Consider the following 21,279-nt stretch of genomic DNA (forward strand, 5'->3'; position numbering starts at 1 on the left):
GCAATGTGGTGTCACCAAAGTGGTGAGGGATGGCCAGGCTAAGCTTCAGGCCAGATGGAAGATGTGTTTGATAGATATGCTCCCGGAAGACTCCGTTGATTAAAATTTTAGTTTCCCTTAACGCTGGCTGGTTAACTCGTGCTGACATCTTCTACCAAGATGGCACCATGGCTGATCCAACCTGTCACACGGGCTGAGACCCAGAGAAAGAAAGTTCTGGTTTGTTTTTGAGAATAGTCATGGGAAAGCCACTGAAGACAATTCTTAAGGTATTTTTAAGTGAAAACAAAACAAAAGGTTAAACAACAGTGTGCAGAGGCAGGGAAGGGGGAGTTAGTGTTTAAGGGACAGAGATTTGGTCTGGGAAGATAAAAACATTCTGGAGATGGGTGATGGTAAGGGTTTCACAACAGTTTGAATGGACTTAACTAACACCACTGAGGGGCTTCCCAGGTGGAACTAGGGGTAAAGAGTACACCTGTCAAGGCAGGAGATATAAGAGATGTGGGTTTGATCCCTGGGTCAGGGAAGAACCTCTGGAGGAAGGCATGGCAACCCAATCCAGGATTCTTGCCTGGAGAATCCCATGAACAGAGGAGCCTGGCAGGCTATAGTCCATACGTCGCAAAAAGTTGGACAAAACTGAAGCAATTTAGCACATACACAGTGCCACTGAATTGTACACTTAAAATGCTTGAAACGGTAAATTTTATGTGAAGTATATTTGCCACAGTAAAAAAATAGTACATCCAGTATAATCTGGTATTTATAAATTAACAGAACATATATGCAGGGGATAAAGACTTCAGGAACGCATGTCCACACGTGACAGCATGCTGGGTACTGGAATTACAGGTGCTTTTTCTTTTCGTCCTTCCTTCCCTCTGAGCCCAAGGTGTTGTCTGTCCCAGGTTCTCAGACCCTCTTATCTTTATATAGGTTCTTCTCCGCCCTCCCTCCACCCACTGTGGAGTTTCTTGGTAAGTGAAGAACCAGCTCCCTCCATAAACACCCACCCTGGTCTTCCTTTTCTCTGATCAAGTAGAAGAGATAGAACGTCTTTAACATCTCACTTATCTGCTCCTTATGTTCCTTCTGGGAAGGCCCAAAGCACAAGCCATAGCTGGGCAAAGGAGTCAAGTTGAAGGTAGAATTGATGGACAAAGGGCTGAGCAGGCAGAGGGCTGAGGACTGGTTCCATAAGCCATGTCAGCCCAGGGTTTCTATATAGCCAGGGTCAGGTTTGGAAGAAAAAAGGGCATGGGGCTGACCATCTGGAGACTCAGGGACACAGGGGTCAGGATCCTTGATGTCAGGGAGCGAGAGAGGCATGTACTTATGCACAAGGACCTAGCAGGAGCCTTGTTTAAACTTCTCATCAGGTGTGGGCACTTCCAAGCTCACGGGAGGGGAGGAGGTTGAATCACCCTGCATAGATCAGGGACCACACAGATAAGCCTGTGCTGAGAGCCTGGGGTCTGTCCGGTCAGCAATGAGAAGGACCAGCCAAACCTCTTCTGGTCTGTTCCAGGTAGCATCTTTGGGGGCTCTGCCCAGGGGTACGTTCTACTGTCTCCTTACACTGAGCTTCTCAGGGCCGCTTCCCCAAGGCTGTGTAGTGCTGATAGCTCTTTCCAAGCTCCTTCCCACCTCATGCAGGCAACCCAAGTAGTATTAGTAAAATCCCAGAGAGCCCATGGACACCATCACTTGGTTCTCAGACTGATCCCTGAATTCAGAGCTTAGTGGGGAGGTTGTGCATTCACACAAGCTCTTATTCATACTTTGACTCATTCGCTTAGCTCTAGTCTATTTCTTTACTTGCTCACTCATTCATTCATTCTCTCATCAGCTCATTCATTCTCTCACCCCTCTAGGAAATGTTTCATGATCCCTCTTGCTGGGCTCAACTGTAAGAGATAGAGAAACAAATGAGACCTATTTCCATCTTCAAGAGCTCATCTGGTGAGTTCAGTTCAGTTCAGTCGCTCAGTTGTGTTTGACTGTTTGCAACCCTGTGGACTGCAGCATTCGAGGCCTCCCTGTCCATCACCAACTCCTGGAGTGTACTCAAACTCATGTCCATTGAGTCGGTGATGCCATCCAACCATCTCATCCTCTGTCGTCCCCTTCTCCTCCCACCTTCAATCTTTCCCAGCATCCGGGTCTGAAAGGAGAAGCTAAAAGAGGAGGCAAATACTTAGAAAATGAAACAGAAAGTGGTAAGTGCCGTAGGAGGTATACAGAAGCTACTGAAGTTCGAAAAGTGAAAGAAAGTGAAAGTGAAGTCTCTCAGTCATGTCTGACTCTTTGCGACCCCATGGACTCTAGCCTACCAGCCTCCTCCATCCATGGGATTTTCTAGGCAAGAATACTGGAATTCAGAAGAGGGAGAAATCTCTGGAAGGGCCATCTGACATGGCCACTTTGGTCTTGATCTGTTCTGTTGAGACCAGAGTTCACTAATGTGCATGGAGTCTGCAGTCACTCCACGCAGCACGGCTGGAGGCTCTGGATGGCTCCGGACCTGGACTCTGTATTGCCCTACTTGGCACTGTAGTGTCAGCACCAGTAAACAGGATGTTATTGGGTCAGCTCACCTCCAGGGCCCTGCCAAAATTGTACTTCCCATAGCTCATGAGGGGGTTAGGATAGTGCCTCCTAGAGGACAGGTTAATATTTAGTTCGTTTTAGATACAAAGTTTGCATTTATAAACACTCATGTATCCACAGCACTGCATTTTCTGGGTACTTGTGGGTACGTTATGCAGACAGGGCTGTCTGTAGTAATTGTGAGGTCTGACCGCAGGGGTTAATAGTCAGCTGCCTGTTGCTCTGGCTAAATGATGAGAAAATCACCACGGGAAAAGAATAAAAGCAAAATATACCAATACAGCATAACCCAAATAAAAGTACATCGGGTTGATCAGTTGGCATTGTCATGCCCTCCTAAGCTAAGGAAAAACACAGGGTGAACCTTGGAACACCGGGTCAGCGCAAGTTCAGAATGCTTCTTGTGTACACACCAAGGTGTTTTCCTAAGGCATATGCAGGTCTATGACCTCCAGCTCGGTGATACCCCTTGTACAAGAAAAGAACAAAGATAGTTTGAAGTAATCAATAGAATGGGAGACATGACTGGGGACACGGGAGGCTGACTTCATCGTAGCACGTACTTTCTGCTTGCCAAGACACTAAATAAAAGTGATGTGGCTCTGAGGAACAGGGCGCTAGATCCAAGAGGTCTTGAGTCCCCCAGGCCCATCTTTAAAACTTTCATTCTGTCCCTAGTCTCTTTTTCCCAAACTGTGCGTCAATTCCTACCTGCTGCGCTGGCTGCAGCATCTGACCACAGGGGGCAGGTCTGCTTTTCCACTCTCCCAGCAGAGTGGCTGATGGACAAGGAGGCTGACAGCAGCAAACAGCCGGGGTCGTAGTGGGTAACTGACGAGGAGAGCCACAGGAGAAGACTGGACCTCCGGCTACCTTGGCGTTGGAGAGACAGGGTAGATTTTCCTTAAAGCTAACAGAACTCAGGCTTTGGGACCCTGAACTTGCATATTCCCCTTCCAAAGCTCAGCAGCTAATTTTGTTTTTAATTAAAAAAAAATTTGAGATAAAATTCATAAATAAAATTTACCATTTTAACAGTTTAGTATAGTCATAATATTGTACAGTCATCAGTGCTATCTAACTCTAAAATATCCTCATTGTACCTCAAAGAAGCCCCATTCATATTAAAGCAGTTATTTCTCAGCCCCTGGCAACTAGTAATCCACTTCCTATATATTTACCTATTCTGGATGATTTATACAAATGCAGTTGCTGTGGCGTTTATGTCTGGCTCCTTTTGTGGCCCTTTGTGTCTGGCTTCTTTCACTAAGCATAATACTCTCAGGGTTTATCGATATACTAACATGTATTAGTATTTCATTCTTTCTTTGGCTGAATCATATTCTACTACATGGATATACCACACTTCATTTATCCATTCATCAGTTAATAGACATTTGAGTTGGTTTTTCTGTTTGGCTAAAAGGATAATCTGCTATAAAAATTCATATATAAGTTTTTGTGTGAATATAATTTTTTAATTCTATTGGTTATGTATCCAGAAATGGACTTTGTGGGTCATGTGGTAACTTAATCTTTAAATTTTTGAGGAACTTCAAACTGGTTTCCACAGAGGCTGTACCATTTTATATTCCTATGTGAGGAACGTGTGACGATTCAGTCGTATTGAGTGTGTGAATTTCTTGCATCCTCCTCAATATTTCTTATTTTTGTTTTTTTTAATTGCAGCCGTCCTAGTAGATGTGAGCAGGTGTCTCCTTGTGGCTTTGATTTGCATTTCTAATGACTAGTGATGATGGACATCTTTTATGTACTTGATGGCCATTTGAATGTCCTCTTTGAAGAAATGTATATTCACATCCTTCATCCATTTTTACAATGGGTTGTCTTTTGTTGTTGGATTGTAAGAGTTCTTTATGTATTTTGGATCTGGACTCTTATTGGATATACTGTTTGCAAATATTTTCTCTCTTTCTGTGGGTTGTCTTTTCACTTTCAAGATAGTGTCCTTTGATGCACAAATTTTGATCAAATCCTATTTATTTTTTTTTTTCTTTTGTAGCTTGTACTTTTGGTGGCATATTTAAGAAACCATTGCTTAATCCAAGTTCATGAAGATTTACAAGTATGTTCCCGTCTAAGAGTTTTATATTTTTAGCTCCTACATTTAGGTGTTTGATCCATTTTGGGTTATGTTTTTGATATGGTATGAAATGCAAGTCCAAATTTATTCTTTTTCATGTAGCTATCCAGTGCCCCAGCACCACTTGTGATTGTCTTTTGTGTGTGTGTGTGATTGTCTTTTAAATTAGGTAGGAAAAAGGAAGATGTAAAGACAAAAAAAATACATTAATTTTTTAAATATTTATCTGTGTTATTACTTTTACCAGTGTTCTTTATTTCTTCATGGGTATTTGCATTACTAGCTAGTGACCTTTCACTTTGGCCTGAAGGTCTACTTTTTTATGATTTCTCTCTCTTTATTGATATTCCGTTTCATGAGACATTAACTTGTAATTTCTTTTAATTATTTAGGCATGGTTTCCTTTAGCTCTTGACATGTACTCAAAATGTAACATCTGATGTACGTCTTTGTCTAGTAAGTCCAATATCTGAGCTTCCTCAGGGATAATTTTCATTGATGACTTGCCTTTGCTGCCTTCATCCATGGGCTGTATTTTCTTGTTTTTTTTTTTTTTTTTATGCCCCATTATTTGCTGTTGTTGAAAACTGGACATTTTAAATGCTATAATATGGCAAATCTGGAGATAAGATTGCCTTCCAAGGGTTTTTTGGTGCTGCTTGTAGAAGTTGCTCTTTGTTTAGTGACTTTTATGAACTATTTTGGAGAAGACAATGGCAACCCACTCCAGTACTCTTGCCTGGAAAATCGCATGGACAGAGGAGCCTGGTAGGCTACAGTCCATGGTGTCGCTAAGGGTCGGACACAACTGAGCGACTTCCCTTTGACTTTTCACTTTCATGCATTGGAGAAGGAAATGGCAACCCACTCCAGTGTTCTTGCCTGGAGAATCCCAGGGACGGGGGAGCCTGATGGGCTGCCGTCTATGGGGTCGCACAGAGTCGGACACATCTGAAGTGACATAGCAGCAGCATAGCAGCATGAACTATTTTATAATATCTATATGGTTGTGTGTGGCCCCTAAGTTCTCTGTTCTATTAGCTTAGTAGGCAGCCAGTGATCAGAAGGAGAGTTTCTTCAACGGCTGATACCAACAATATCTCTTAGTCTTTGCAGATGGACTCTGTGTATGTACTAGGGGCACACTAGTGGTTAGCCAGTTAGCTCACAAAGCTTCCTGTTCTGACCAGGATTCAGCTTTTTTTTTTTTTTTTCTTGTTTAAGCCCCAAATGCCTTACTATCTGGTCCTTTACAGAAAGAGCTGCTGATCCCTGATATCAGGCACTGACAGGCAAGATTAGAGCAGGACGGGGAGCGGAGTGGATGCCATGTATGGATGGAGGCTAGCAGGCTGGTTTTGAGCACAGGTGAGATTTCTAGTGATGTCTCAGATATACTTGAGGAGACATGGCAGGGGCCTTGAGATCAGGCATGATTGGGGGCAAGAGCAGGAAATGTGAGGTTCTTTTTTTTAAAGTATTTTTATGTATTTATTTGACTGTGCTGTGTCTTAGTTGGGCTTCCTTGGTAGCTCAGTGGGTAAAGAATCCACCTGGAATGCAGGACACCCCGGTTTGATTCCTGGGTCAGGAAGACCCGCTGGAGAAGGGATGGGCTACCCACTCCAGTACTCTTTGGCTTCTCTTGTGGCTCAGCTGGTAAAGAATCCACCTGCAATGTGGGAAACCTGGGTTCAATCCCTGGGTTGGGAAGATTCCCCTGGAGAAGGGAAAGGCTGCCCACTCCAGTATTCTGGCCTAGAGAATATGCAGCCCATGGGAACTTTGATCTTCATTACAGCATGTGGCATCTTTAGTTGTGGCATAGGGGATCCAGTTCCTTGAGCAGGGATCAAACCTGGGCCCCCTGCACTGGGAGCGTGGTATCTTAGCCACTGGACCATCAGGGAAGTCCCGAAATTGAGTTTTTGATAATATAACTCCATTCATCTCCCCTGGATGGTGGGATACAAGGGATTCTGGCTTATTCTCATGAGCACTTTTGTGGGAGGATCATCCTCATTTTAGTGATGGAAAGTTGAGTTAATGAAGATCTTGTTGAGAACACAGTGATGGAGAAGACAGCGCTCTGGTTCTCAGATGCTGAATTTCTTCTCGCTGCGTCTGTTCTGCTGAGCCTCAAATTGGGTCACATCAGCCACCACTTCCACCTGTGGTGGCAGCACAGGGATGCCGTCTGAGCTTGGCTCTGCTTCAGGGGCGGGGGTGGTCCCTGCTCATAGGCAGACCCTGACCTGGAGCTGAAGACCACGCTGTGTCAGATTCTGGAAAGACTGCAGAAATTGCTAACTGAAGCCCACAGAGCCCTGGAGTCTCCAGTTCTCCCATCTCAGAAAGACCCTGCAGTGGGCCCTTCCCCACTCTCCCTTCCACTTGTCTCCTTCCCATTCCTGGCTAGTCCCAGCCTCTTAGTCTGGCATTCAGGGCCTCCTCTCTTGACACATGAGGTGAGTCATTAAAAACAATATTTAGGGACTTCCCTCGTGGTCCCGTGGTTCAGAATCCATCTTCCAACGCAAAGGATGTGAGTTCAATTCCTCGTTGGGGGACTAAGATTCTGCATGCCTTGGGGCAACTAAGTCCTGGTGCAGCGACTAGAGAAACCTGTGGGCTGCAAAAAAGACGCAGTGCAGCCAAACACACACACACACATACACATACACACACACGCACACACACAACCCGATATTTATGTGCTCATAATGTTCTTCAGCTCACAAGTACCATATCGGTGTGGCAAAGAATTTAACCTTGCTCCAACAGAGGTCTGAACCTTACTTTCAGCTTCTGGCAAGGTAATCTCTAAGCCCTTGAATGTCATGCTTGATCAGAATTGCCTGGCAGTCTTGGGCCAACCAGATAGTATTAACGGTGTGATTTTGGATGGGATCTTTGGGTCATGAAATGTCACCTTGACCTCCTGAGGGGCTAGAAACTGAGGTCAGCCACAGGAGCAGCCAGCCATGTCTAAGTGATGGGACCCCAGTAAAGAGTGGACATGGAGAGCCTCCCTGGTTGGCAGTGTGATGTGTGTGTTGTCAACACTGATGGCAGGAGAATACCAATGTCCTGTTCCACTGGGTGAGGAGGGCTGGCAGCTCTGTGTTTGGACCCTCGGTTTCTGGGCTTTGTCCTCCTCTCCATGGCTGACTTTAATCTGTTACTTTTAGGTGTAATAAAATATAACTTGCATAAAAAAGTTTTTGGTGAATTCTGTGAGTCCTTCTAGCAAATTATTGAGTCCAAGGGTGTTCTTGGAAACCCTGAGAGCTGCCAGTGGTGTGAGAGGTGACCCTGACCTTGAGGACTATTCTCACCCTCTGCACTTGGCTGACCTTTACAATACCCACCAGCAGCAGTGCCTGGAGAAAGGCAAGTCTGAGTGTCTTGGTTACTCTTTAGCTATGACCAGAAAGGCAGCTGGTTTCCTTTCCCAAGCCTCCAGTACTCTCTTCTTTCCTAACTTCTCTCCATCAATTCTTCTATCTACTTTCTTTCTTATCTGCTTCTTTTTCCTCTTCTTTCTCTTCCTACTGAGTAAGGATGTTGGAGGACCTCCTTTTGAATCTTGGAGGGCCCCTTCTCCAGAGTTAATTCTGAAGAAGATGGCCCTATAGTTTTTGAAGACTGCTGCCCTTTGGGCTTCGGTATAGCTAGGGGAGGAAGCAGGATGGATACCCCAGGAATCGGTGACAGCAACGCCCTTTGCATCCGTCCTGAGTTTTATTGATTACACATGCACATGAGATCCAAGCAGTCCATATGGCTGGCTTGAGCCAGGCCAGTCTGTTCAGGTGACTGCAAGTACCCCTCTGCCCACTTTGGATGCCAGCAACTTGACCCCAAATACCACTGAGTTCCATTGACTCTGCATAACAATATCAGTGACATTCATAAGTCAAGATTTGAAAAATATAAGGGAAGATCAATTAAAAAGTTATATACCATATCTTGAAATGATCGTCCATATGTCAATAAAATTATGTTAAATTAAATATCAATCCATCTATCTATCTTTAGGAAACTAATGAAACTCTTAGCTGATGTGATGGCTAATACATAAGGAAATCTTACTACATGTCATTTGCTATTCTAGCTACTTTCAATGGGTTTTAAGTTATTTGGTACTTAGAGTAACCCTATATAGTGGGTATTGTAATCAGCTTACTGATGAATAGGGTGAGGTTCAGAGGCCTTGTCGCAGGTCACACAGCCGTGAGGAACTAGAGCTGGGATTTGAACGAAGGTGGTTCCACTCTAGACCCTGTATGCTTAACCACCTACTCCCTTCCTGCAGGGGGAACAAGTTCTCTCTCAAACTATTTGGATCCTCTTCTTTAAACATTTTCATTCTGCTTTAGAACACGACTCATATCATTTTTCTTGGAATCTGAATAAAGCTGGGATTATACTGAATCTGAATAAAGCTGATAAAAGTATTCCAGAAGTTTCTTAGGGTCCTAATGTGCAGTAACTCAGCAGTCATACTGTTGGCACGGAGCATTCAGCCAACTGTGATTCCACAGACATGCTGCTGTGGAATTGGGCACCAGGGATTCCTCCTAAAACTTGTCTTTCCTTAACTTTTCCTGAGCTGCATCACTGAACAGCTCCTGCAGTCTCCCTGTCCTGGCTGGCTGGACAAGGACTGGGAGATCAGGAGAGGCGTGGTCCCCTCTGAATGCTGTGTTCTGGCTCTCTGGCCCCTGGCTCAGATTCCTCCAGGCTCTGTAATCATTAACTCCTGCCGGAAGCCCATGAGCCTGATAGATATCAGAGCATCTGCTTCTGCTCAGTTAGCTGCAATGACTGTTGAAGCTCTGGGATGAAGAGAAGTCAGCAAGGAGATGGCGATGAGAGGATGGCTGAGCAGGAGGCAGGGGATGAGGGGCTGAGGCTGAGGAGGGACATGGGCCTGTGGCTCAGGCATCTTCATGTCACCTCAGGGCTTCTTGGTCTACATGGGCAGCCCCGGGGCCAGCCTCTTGGTCTGGGCAGTCTGTGGCCTTCTGGCCACACTGGGTGCCCGGTGCTATGCTGAACTGGGGGCTCTGGTTCCCGAATCTGGAGGGGAATATACCTGCATCCTACGAACTTTTGGCTGCTTACCCACCTTCCTGGTCACCTACATGTTTGTGCTGGTGGGCAGACCGGTCACCATTGCAGCCATCTCGCTGAGCTTTGCCGAGTATGTCCTAGTCCCCTTTTACCCAGGCTGCTCCTCGCTGCACCAGGCCATGCTCAAGGTGGTGGCTGCCACCTGCATCCTGCTGCTGATGTTGTTCAACTGCTGGAGCTCGCAGATGGCTGCCCTGCTGATGAACGTGTGCACGACAACCCAAGTGTTCTCCTTGCTGGTCATTGTGGGGGGTGGCACTGTGGTGCTGGGCGAGGGCCGAGGCTGCATGGAAGCCCTCCTGTCCGCCTTCCACAACACGTCCCAGCAGGCCGGGCACATCAGCATGGCCTTCTACCAGTGCTTGTGGTCCTTTGATGGCTGGAATAGCCTCAGCCAGGTGATGGAGGAACTCAACAATTCAAAGGTGAGTCCACGACACTGCTTTAGGGGCTGAAATCTCCAAACGGTAGTAGTTCCGATAATTGTTATTTGTGCAAAGACTCTGAGAAATCAGCTGAAAAGAGGGGCTCTCTTTCTGTACTCATGGGACTAAAGTGCCAGCCCAACGTATTTTCTGATTAGTTTATGTAATTATATGAATTCTAGCTTCTCAAGTAAGGGGGGAGCTTTATTGTTTCCTATCCATGGGCCCATTTTGCTTTCCTGGAAGGTAGATATTATCATCCCATTTTTCATGTGGGATAACTGAGGTTTAGAAAGGGGGAGTGACTTGGATGTCAGACCCCTTGTAAGAAGCTGTGCTTGATGACTCAGGTTTCTCTCTCCTGGATTGTTCTCTCTGGAACATTGCAGTAGATACATAAGTCATATTTGCTGAAGCATGGGAGGCCACTACAGGACATAGCTTCAGGCTGGGACAGAAGAACGAGCCAGTCCTGCCTGTCTCACTCCACCTGTGAACCTGGGGCTGGCTAGTCATTGCTTTGGGAGGGGCTTGGTCTGCAGGGCTCTTGGGAGGGAGTGGGAAGCTTTGGAGTTTACAAGGGGTCTGGGGTGATATCTGAGGACCGGCTCAGCACCCAGGCTGACCTCAAGGACCAGAAGTGGGCTCCAAGATTATTTCTTCATCTTCCATGCCCCCTGCCCTTCCTCCCAAACCCACTTCCAAACTTTTCTGCAGGCAGATCACAGCTCTGGCAGAAAGCTCTAGAAACTGCTTTTTAAAGTCTTAAATATTTCTTTTATTTATTTTTAATTGATGATTGCTTTACAGTATTGGTTTGATTTCTGTCATACATCAATCTGAATTAACCATAAATGTACATATGTCCCCTCCCCCTTGAGTCTCCCTCCCACGTCTCATCCTTTCCTCTAGGTTATTACAGAGCCCCATAGAAACTGCCTTTTATGTCATATTGGAGAACAGAAGATACGTGCATCAGGGGTAGATGCTTACATGAGAGAGTGTCCTTTCTAGGGGTGGGGAGGAGGTCTGCCTGGAACACTGGTGCAGCCCACACAGGGACAGCGCCATCCCAAGCCTGAAAGAGAGCTCCTTGTGTCTTAGTGAGGAAGGGTGGCTTCTCTGTATTGTTTCACATGTCAGGAATAGCAATGTCATGTTCTGTTGTACCGTTTGATACTGAAGGGAGGGGTTGTACATTCATCAGTGCTTGCCTGCTCTTCCCAAGGTCAACCAAAAGACCTCTAGAGAAAGCCCTCCAGGAGACCTGGGAGTGCCCTGGACATGCTTCTCCCACTCTGAAGTGTGTTCTTACTGTGGAGTCTAAATATGTTTATGCAGGGCTAGTCTGAGCCTAGGGAAATGCTGGGTCAAGTTTGAGGGAGGCCCTTTCCCTCCATTTGCTCCTGGCTCCAGAATGATGTCCAGAACTAGGGGTATGGAGTGGGAGGGAGCAGTCCACACTCTGATTTCACCTACTTTTCATGCATTCCTCAATTTTTATTGCATGCTTGCTGAATATATTTTTTGGGGTGGCCCGGGTCAGCTAGGTGCTGAGGCTCTTACAATGCAAACCAGTCTCAGTGCCCACAGTCCCTGTGTCCAGGCCCTTCCTTTCCCTTCTGCTTTGCTGATCCTCACACCCTGCAGAGAGGTGGGACAGTGGGGAATCACAGTTCACAGATCCCCAGTGATTCCCAATTTCTTCTCTAGGAGACTGAGGGTCAGAAGAGAACCCCTGGATGGAATGGCCCTCAGTCTGGGCCTGTGTCCTGGGGACCCAGACACTAGGCAGAGTTGGCACTGTGGGTCCTGGAATACAGGCTGGAGGGACCATATGACCATGGAGATCTCTAACTTTCTTGCCTCTTCTCTGCACCCCTGCTCTACAGGTGCCCCTGCTGGGAACGCTCCTCCCTGCTTCCCACCTGCCGGAATCTCCTCCACTCTGCAAGGAGAACCCAGCATAAGGCCCTGCTTGTTCCGGAAACTCTGATGATGGCTCCCCGCCTCCGCCGGGTCCCCACCCTCCACTGTACCTCCACTGCTCTGACTGTGAGTCTTCCTCATGGCCTCCTAGCACACTTGTTGGTTGGCCTGTCCATGCCATGGGACTCCAAGTTCAAGGAGGAGGTACACACAGACAGTGCCCCCTGGCCTGGTGTGGACCCTGGGGATAGGATCAGCTCTGTGCTGCACTCCTGAGCTTGCTTGGAGATCCTGGGAAGGACCTCATGGGCTAACACGTGGCCTCTTCTTCCCAACTCTGCAGCAGAACCTGGTGTGGGCAATGATGATCTCCGTCTCCCAGTCACTGGCCTGTACATCCTGGCCAACATCAGTTACCTGCTAGTGCTCTTGCCCAGTGAAATCCTTTCCACCGATGTGATGGCTGTGAGCTGGGGGTGAGTGAGTCATGTGACCTGTTCACAGCCCCGCCCTGGGGAAGTAAAGTCCCCCATAAGTATTCCAAATTGCCCCTGGGTTTGCTCCGGTCCCATCACTTCATGGGAAATAGATGGGGAAACAGTAGAAACAGTGTCAGACTTTATTTTTTGGGCTCCAAAATCACTGCAGATGGTGACTGCAGCCATGAAATTAAAAGATGCTTACTCCTTGGAAGAAAAGTTATGACCAACCTAGATAGTATATTCAAAAGCAGAGACATTACTTTGCCAGCTAAGGTCCGTCTAGTCAAGGCTATGGTTTTTCCTCTGGTCATGTATGGATGTGAGAGGTGGACTGTGAAGAAGGCTGAGAGCCGAAGAATTGATGCTTTTGAACTGTGGTGTTGGAGAAGACTCTTGAGAGTCCCTTGGACTGCGAAGAGATCCAACCAGTCCATTCTGAAGGAGATCAATCCTGGGATTTCTTTGGAAGGAATGATGCTAAAGCTGAAACTCCAGTACTTTGGCCACCTCATGCGAAGAGTTGACTCATTGGAAAAGAGTCTGATGCTGGGAGGGATTGGGGCAGGAGGAGAGGGGGACGACCGAGGATGAGATGGCTCAATGGCATCACGGACTCAATGGACATGAGTCTGAGTGAACTCCGGGAGTTGGTGATGGACAGGGAGGCCTGGCGTGCTGCAATTCATGGAGTCGCAAAGAGTCGGACACGACTGAGCGACTGAACTGAACTGAACTTGCTGGCTCTGTTTCTGATGTGGCCTTGAGGCTGTCTTCCAGGTTGCTGCTGGAGATCTTTCCCTCGATTCCTCTGTTGTCCTAGGAGCCAGGTTCTGGGGGCCTGGGCCTGGCTGGTGCCCTTGGCTGTCGCCCTCTCATCATTCGGCTCTGTCAATGGGTTGTTCTTCAGCAGAAGCCGTGTGTCCTACGTGGCTGCCAGAGAGGGCCACCTGGTGAGACATGGGGTGCACGCTGGGCAAGGTGATGGGGGCAGCAGGAGAATACAGAGTACAGAGTTTAAAACATTAGCCTTTTAAAAACTGTTGATCTCATATGGACAACAGTGAGGCAGGAACTAAGGAACTGTTGGGGGACATACCTCTCAGGACAGCCAGCTAAGCTTTCTCCTCCCAGAGCTCAGCATTTAGCCCCAACCAGGGCTTCCTCGACTGGAGAAGCCAATGGCAACCCACTCCAGTACTCTTGCCTGGAAAATCCCCTGGACAGAGGAGTCTGGTAGGCTGCAGTCCATGGGGTCTCCAAGAGTCGGACACGACTGAGCGACTTCACTTTCACTTTTCACTTTCATGCACTGGAGAAGGAAATGGCAACCCAGTCCAGTGTTCTTGCCTGGAGAATCCCAGGGATGGCGGAGCCTGGTGGGCCGCTGTCTGTGGGGTCTCACAGAGTCGGACACGACTGAAGTGACTTAGCAGCAGGGCTTCCTTGAAAGACATAGCCCTCTTTTCTGCTGAGAGTAGCGCTCACGTATTCCCTACCTCTCCGCTTATACTCCAATCCTTTTACCTCCAGGTTCTGGGAGATTGCCATGCTGGGTCACGCTGTAGAGGTTTGTGGGTGACAGGGACATCTTTGTGCAACAGTGGTGCTGGGGCAGTGGGGAGGAGCCCCAGGAGCCAGTGTGTACCTTCTGGGCCCCCCGTGCCTGGGGGACTCTCTGTCACTCTGTCAGTTTTTGCTGCAGTAATGCTGTGTGGGAGACAGCCCCTAATTCCAGAGGCTTAGGACAACAGACATTCCATGTTGCTCATGAGTTAAAGGGTCAGAGCGGCTCGGCTGCAGGCCAGGACTTGTGTTCACATCTTCTCACTCTAACTGCAGGTCTGTTCTAATCCTGGGACCCAAGCCATAGGGGCTCCTGGGGCATGTTTTTGCCATGGCAGGTGGCAGGGGTTCAAGAGACCAAGCCAAACCACACACACATATTTAGAACTTCTGGTGGGTCTCTCCTGCTCACAGTTCATTGGCAAGCTCAAATCAGTGGATGGAAACTATTAATATATTTCTTCCACAGAGGTGGAGAGCAGGGGACTAAGTATTTGCTGAAGGATAACACAGTCTACACTGTAACCCAGTATCCCTCTCCACGCTCCACCCATACCCGGCCCTTCCTCTCCCCTCTCCTCCTCAGTCTTCCCTTCCTGGGCCCTCTTTCTGTCTTCAGGGGGAGCAATAGAAAGTCAAAAGATTTGGTTGGCCAGGCACCTGCTACAGCTCTCCACATTGCAACCCCACATCCTAAGCTACAGGGTCTTGGATGGTCTGAAAGGATGGGCCCCCCTCCAACCTGCCCCCTGAGTCTGATCACTCCCCAGTGACATACATCTGGAAGGAAGCCAAGGGAACTGGGGACTATCTGGTTGGGTACCCTGGTGTCCTGAGGGAGTTTGGCAGGAGAAGAGGATGGGAATTTCTGGGGACAGACCCCCAGTGCAGCTCCACTGGAGGTTACCTGACACCTGACTTTGCTCCCCAGCCCCAACTTCTGTTCATGGTTCACGTGCATTGCCTCACTCTAGCTCCAGCTCTGATGTTCACCACAGCAATGGTTTTGATCCTGGTCATCTCTGGAAACTTCAACACCACCATGAACTTCTTGAGGCAAGTGAGACTGCCCCCTTAGGCTGAGTATCTCATGGCCCCTATGTGTACCCCTTCATGTCTATGCACACGTATATACTCCTATGTGCATGCACATTTCCAGAAGCCCCTATGATACACACACACACACACACACACACACACACACACAGAAACACATGCACACACTTCTGGAAGCTCAGGCTCAGAGCGCCTGCGCGCGCGCGCGCGCGCACACACACACACACACACACACACACACACACACACACACACTGTTTTAACCATTCTCTCCCAATTAAGTTTCCAAAATTAAACATAGCGCCCTCCTCTCTTGCACTGCTTCCATAAATTCAATGAGACCAATTTTCACCAAGAAATAAAGTCTTGTGTTGTCTTTGTTATTTTCTTTCTTTTTTCTTGTCCCTTTACTCTGTCTCCAGGACAATGTGAAAAGATACTCAGGCTTCAGTCACATGACTCACAGCCTTTGGCTTGGTGTCATTTTTCCTTTGTAGTCTGGTCTTTGTTCTGGATCTGACCCAACAGAGCTCTGCTGAACTCAGGGCAGACCCACAGCCAAGCTGTGTGGGCACACTCCGGAATCGCATCAAAGTGGGGAGATGTTCTGACCGCCTTTATTGCCTGCTCTGGGGCAGAAATGATGGGCTGTTGTGATATCCAGTTGTCATTTTTAAACTTCTCTCAACAAGCAGACTCTTAACCCACCAGGCAGGCATGATGTCTGGGGCAGAGGACTTCTCAGAGTAATTTTGCAAGCCTCACATGTTCTCTTCCTCTGTTGTCCTAAGAGTAACTAATCTTTTGGAACAGGATATATAGTACTCGATGTCCCTTTCTTCAGAACATTAAGTAACAGACATTGTTTTTCTTTTCATCTTTTTCCCGTGAGAAAGAAAAAACTCATTGTAGGGTGAAGATAAAATCAAATCCGTGGTGTCTCTTAAGGGTGTTCAGCCTGAGATAGGGGAAGAGTGACAGAGAAATGTCCTGGCCCAGATGAGAACTCAAGGATGATTCATGTCAGCCAGGGCCCCATATCTCCCCATCTGGACAACCTCAAGAGATGGCCTCCCAAGTTATGTGGAGTTTACATCAGACCTACATCAGACACAGGGGCCAGAGGTTTTTCTGGTGCCCATCACCAACTCCAGGGTGGCGCAGTCTGCTATGAGTGTGCAGCCTTTGAGGGGAACACAGCCTTCCTTGAGGTTCCACCAGATTCTTTCTTTGGGAAACACGGATAGTCCTCCTTGCTTTGAAATTGTCCTCTTCCAGCCAGCCAGGGGCAGTCAAAGGAGGCCTGATCTGGAGCCTCGTGGATGGGTGGGCTTGTGCGTGTGCCCCTTTGTGCCTGAAGACAAAGCTCCAGCTGGGCCCTCCAGCACACCCTGTCCTCAGTGCCCCAGCCTTGAATTCTTCTTTCCTTCGGCCGCATGGATCAGGGGAGCTGGGGGTGGCTGAGAGGTCCCGATGTGCTTGCAGCTCTACTCTAGGTTTGCACTTAGTAGGCCGGCCCCTCTTGCCAGCCCCACCGTGGTGGAGGCTGTTAACAAGTGGCTCACGTTTGCCTTTCAGCTTCCTTGGCTGGCCCACCTATAGAATCACCTTCAGCTGTCTCCTGTACTTGCGGATAAAGAAGAATCTTCCCCGACCTTACAAGGTAGATTTCAGGACCTACATGGGCTTGTTTTTCAACTATCAGCTGTTGCATGATGCAGATGGTTGTACCATGGCCTCACTTGGGGCCCAGAGGAAGAAAGAAAGTGGTCAACACTGTTGTATTTGGGAGGGAATTTCTGTGTGTCCTGGGGGGTAAGGGACAGTTGGAGCACAAGGCATTGACTCTCCTTGCTGGGGATGCCTTTCTTCTCTAGAGGACACAGAGGGAGAACAGTGGGAGTTGAACAGAGAGAGGATGCACGCACCCAGCGAGACTCACGTAACAGGATCAGGCTGGGCACCAAGTCTCTGCTCCCTGGAGGGGCCTCTGTAACCCAACAGGTGTCTCCTTTGGCCTGACAAGTTGTTATGGCAGGTTCTGGAAGAGAGGAGTTGGTGGCAGGTGGAAGCAGCAGGAAGGCAGGCAGGCAGAAGGGACAGAGCCCAGGCGCCCTGTGCCACCTCCCAGGCACGTCTTCATCATCCAGGTCTCTCTGTCCCTGCAGGTCCCCATCATCATCCCTGCCACCATGGTCTTTGCATCTGTCTACCTGGTGCTGGTGCCCATCGTGGCCCATCCCCAGCCAGAGTTCCTGTATGTCTTCCTGTTCCTGCTCAGTGGCTTCCTGGTCTATTTCCTGTTTGTCTACTTCCGGTACCAGCCCGAGTGTTTGCAGGTGGTCACCCTGCATCTCCAGCTGCTCATGGAAGTTGCTCCAACCACGAAGAATGCTGACTAAAGGATTGGATAGGTTGGCACTGCCCTCATTGCTGTAGACATCCCTATCTGCACACAAGAGGCCTGGCCAGCTTCTCTGTAGGTTAACTATGCATAATCCTAATAAGTCCCTAAAGTGCCATGATGCAGGTGATGTGGACTTTGGGGTTATCTGCCCAGGACAGTGTTCTTCTCTTCTGTAAGAGCTGCTCCATCTTCACAGGTGGATCTCACAGTCGTGCTGGAATTACATGACTGTCTCTCTAGGTCACAGTTATTTGATATTTCAGGTGGACAACTTGAAACACGTGCCCTTCTTTTGAAATTTTGAGACTAGAATTCTGATGGTTGCTTGAGCTGAGGAATTGTAAATCTTGGGATCTTCCATGATGTGGGTAGAGAAGTAGAGAAAGCCACCATGGAGAGAAGAATGAAGAATATGGGACTTCCCTGGCATTCCAATGGTTAAGACTAACAACGCAGAAGGCATGAGTTCGATCCCTGATATTGGAGAACTAAGATCCCACATGATATGTGTGTGGCCAGGTCAACAAGGAAGGATGAAGGAGATACATAGTGAGATGGTGTTGAGAAATTATGTGGTCCCCAAGAACTAGGAAAACCTGCTTTTTGATTGTCTGGAACAACTTGATACTTATAATAAATCAATTTTGGCTCAGGTGGGTTTGAATGGATTCTTATTTATTACAACTAGAAAAACTCTGGTTCTGACAAACCTTGTTCCAGAAGTCCTGATTCTTCAGCTAATGTTTAAAGCTGATAACCTGCTTGAACAGAGAAAGAAGCAAGAGGCATATCCTTGGGAAAGAGGGGTTTTATTTGATTTGGGTACAAGGGAGGCCAGTCAAATTCCTCAAAGAAAGGAAGAAAAGTTAGAACAGGTCCCAGGGGACTTCCCTGGTGGTCCAGCGGCTAAGACTCCACACTCCCAATGCAGGGGGCCCAGGTTCCGATCCCTGCTCAGGGAACTAGATCCCACATACTACAATGAAGACTGAAGATCCTGCATGTTACAACTAAGATATGGTACAGTCAAATAAACAAACAAATAAATGTTAAAAAAAAAAAAATGAAGAGATACCAGAAGACTAATATGATTTAGGACTAAAGTGGAGAGGTATCTGGCTGCCCAGGTAGGAATGAGGGACAGGAAGGAATGACTTCAATACCTGGAAATGCTGAAGATGCAGCTCCTGAAAATGTCAGGAGAGGTGACTCCTCTTGTGTGTGACTCTGTCAGCCTCATTGGAGCCTGCACCCCAATGTCTGGTTTTGGGTCATACTCCCCTCTGGGTGGTGGGTTTGGTGAGGATGGGGATTAGTTCTTAGACATGTTTGCATGTCTTTTAGTTCCCATCTTGGTCCTGGGCTCCTTGCTAATCAAAAATGCCTGGTGAATCAAAATACCGAACTATTTATTGAATGATAAAGGAACATATCACATCTTTATTTTTAATGACTTGCACTCTCTACCCATTTGCCCCTGCTCTGCCCTGGGCTCTGAGGCCCTGTTCTGAGAAGGTTGTCTGAGGACGAGGGACATCTTCTGAGTCTTGAGCAGTCCCCTCTAGCTGGCAGTGGATGCATGCTTGGATGTGGAAAGCAGAGTAGGGTTTGGACCACCGCTGGCCCTGGGTCATGCAGCCCAGGTAGGCTGTTTCTCACTTTGTGACCCCATCTTCCCATCCTTCCCATGACCAATTGCATTTTGACTCCCAGTCCTACAGTGATGACACAAAGGGTCCCCAGGGCCAGGCTCTGGGAGGACAGCTTCCTGCTGCCTGCAGTTGATCAGCACACCTTACCTGAATTCCTGTCCTGCCCAGGACCCCTTCTTGGGCTCCAAGATGGTAGTAGGAAGCAATCCAAGATGAAAATCTGAGAATTATTAAGAAACTAGTACATTGGACTTGCTTGCTCTGAGCCATGGTCATGGTGTCCACTGTTCTTTTCTTCTCTAAGTCCAGAGATGGTATAATGTGTCCTTTGGACTGAGAAGAAATGTTCTGAGTCTTGAGGACAAAGGCTGGAGTCCTTACTGTTTCCTCCAGAGAAGCATCAAATACCAGGAAATAGCTGGGGCTGGAGCTGGCTGGGTTCCTGGGGGGAGGGCAGTGTTCTTTCACCCGAGGTCAGTCTCATCAGCACATGGATGATCTATTTTGGGCAAAGCTTGGTTATTCCAAATCATAAGCACTCAGTCTTTGGCCATTTGCACTCTCTTCTGCTGAGTAGGGAAGATGAGTCTCATAGATTATTGTTGTTGTTTAGTTACTAAGTCTTGTCCAACTCTTTATGACCCCATGGACTGTGGCTGTCCAGGCTCCTCTGTCCATGGGGTTCTCCAGGCAAGAGTACTGGAGTGGGTTGCCATTTCTTTCTCCAGGGGATCTTCCCAACCCAGGGATTAAACTTGCATCTCCTGCATTGGCAGGCGGATTCTTTACCACCGAGCCACCAAGGAAACCCATCCTATAGATAAATCTGCACAAATGAATGTCATGGTTAGAATTTCAAACATCGCAAAGGATATAAAGTGAAAGGCAAAATTTCTTGCTCCACACCCACCATTTCCAGAGCAATCAGGTTCCTTGTTTATTTCTGGAAAGTGTCTATACATACTTGTAAACCATGGAAGGGAGTCCACTGCTGTTTTGCTCATTGGGGAAATCACAACCCATGTAGTTGGTTCCAACAGGTGGGACCAACAGGTAGTTCCACCTGTTGAGGGGAAGCAGTTGTCCCTTCATACCTCCATCCACAGGCCAGGGATGTGAGCCCTCCACTGCTGGTCATTTGTGCAGTTTGCTATTTTTAGTCCTCCTTCTAAGTCCATGGTAGAATTGCATTTCCCTACCTACTTGAAGTGAGATGAGAACATGTGACTTGTTTCGATCACTAAAACATGAGCTGAGGGAATTCCCTGCCAGTCCAGTGGTTAGGACTCGGCACTTAGGCCTGGATTCAGTCTCTGATTGGGGAACACAGCCCCCTTCCCCAAAAATGAGTTGAACTGTTACATGTCATTTCAAGGCTAAACTTTCAAGCTCCAGGGTGCAATTTCCTACACTTTCCACTTCCCTTTGCTTTGGTGATTAGCAGTCTTCCAGTGGCTGCCCAGTTAGCTGGGGTCCTGGGATAAAATGATACACCATTAAAACAGCTAAATAAAAAGGAAGAAAAAATATAGCATTTTGCTAACCATCTCTGAGCATATGCCCCTAGGAAACAGCTTTTATTATGGGAATAAAGCTTAGATTTAGAAAATCCCGTGGACGGAAGAGCCTGGTAAGCTGCAGTCCATGGGGTCACAAAGAGAAGGACACGACTGAGCGACTTCCCTTTCACTTTTCACTTTCATGCATTGGAGAAGGAAATGGCAACCCACTCCAGTGTTCTTGCCTGGAGAATCCCAGGGACAGGAGAGCCTGGTGGGCTGCCGTCTATGGGGTCACACAGAGTTGGACACGACTGAAGTGACTTAGCAGTAGCAGCAGCAGCTTTTCATTTTAGAATTAGGTATACTTACAGTTTTTAAGGTGGAAAATTGATATTATATATTTTAAA

General features: G+C 47.6%; 1 protein-coding gene and 1 long non-coding RNA gene across 2 annotated transcripts; one reads left to right on the plus strand and one right to left on the minus strand.

Annotated features, from left to right (window-relative positions):
- The first annotated feature begins 3,181 nt into the window (after positions 1-3,181).
- On the plus strand, positions 3,182-18,370 carry LOC101107086 (b(0,+)-type amino acid transporter 1-like). Its single transcript, XM_042245836.2, is given in 8 exon segments — positions 3,182-9,658; positions 9,660-10,281; positions 12,554-12,587; positions 12,590-12,686; positions 13,513-13,642; positions 15,187-15,311; positions 16,890-16,974; positions 17,480-18,370. Coding segments are annotated over 8 exon segments (1,422 nt in total). The 5' UTR covers positions 3,182-9,563; the 3' UTR covers positions 17,714-18,370.
- Positions 18,371-18,508: 138 nt separating this feature from the next.
- Positions 18,509-20,659, minus strand: LOC132659574 (uncharacterized). Its single transcript, XR_009600132.1, has 2 exons — positions 19,518-20,659; positions 18,509-19,102 (listed from the first exon to the last, which is right to left on the minus strand). It is a non-coding gene; the product is annotated as an uncharacterized LOC132659574 (long non-coding RNA).
- Positions 20,660-21,279: the final 620 nt, after the last annotated feature.

Source organism: Ovis aries, chromosome 3, assembly GCF_016772045.2.
Source record: "Ovis aries strain OAR_USU_Benz2616 breed Rambouillet chromosome 3, ARS-UI_Ramb_v3.0, whole genome shotgun sequence".
In the NCBI taxonomy this organism is placed as follows: Eukaryota; Metazoa; Chordata; class Mammalia; order Artiodactyla; family Bovidae; genus Ovis; species Ovis aries.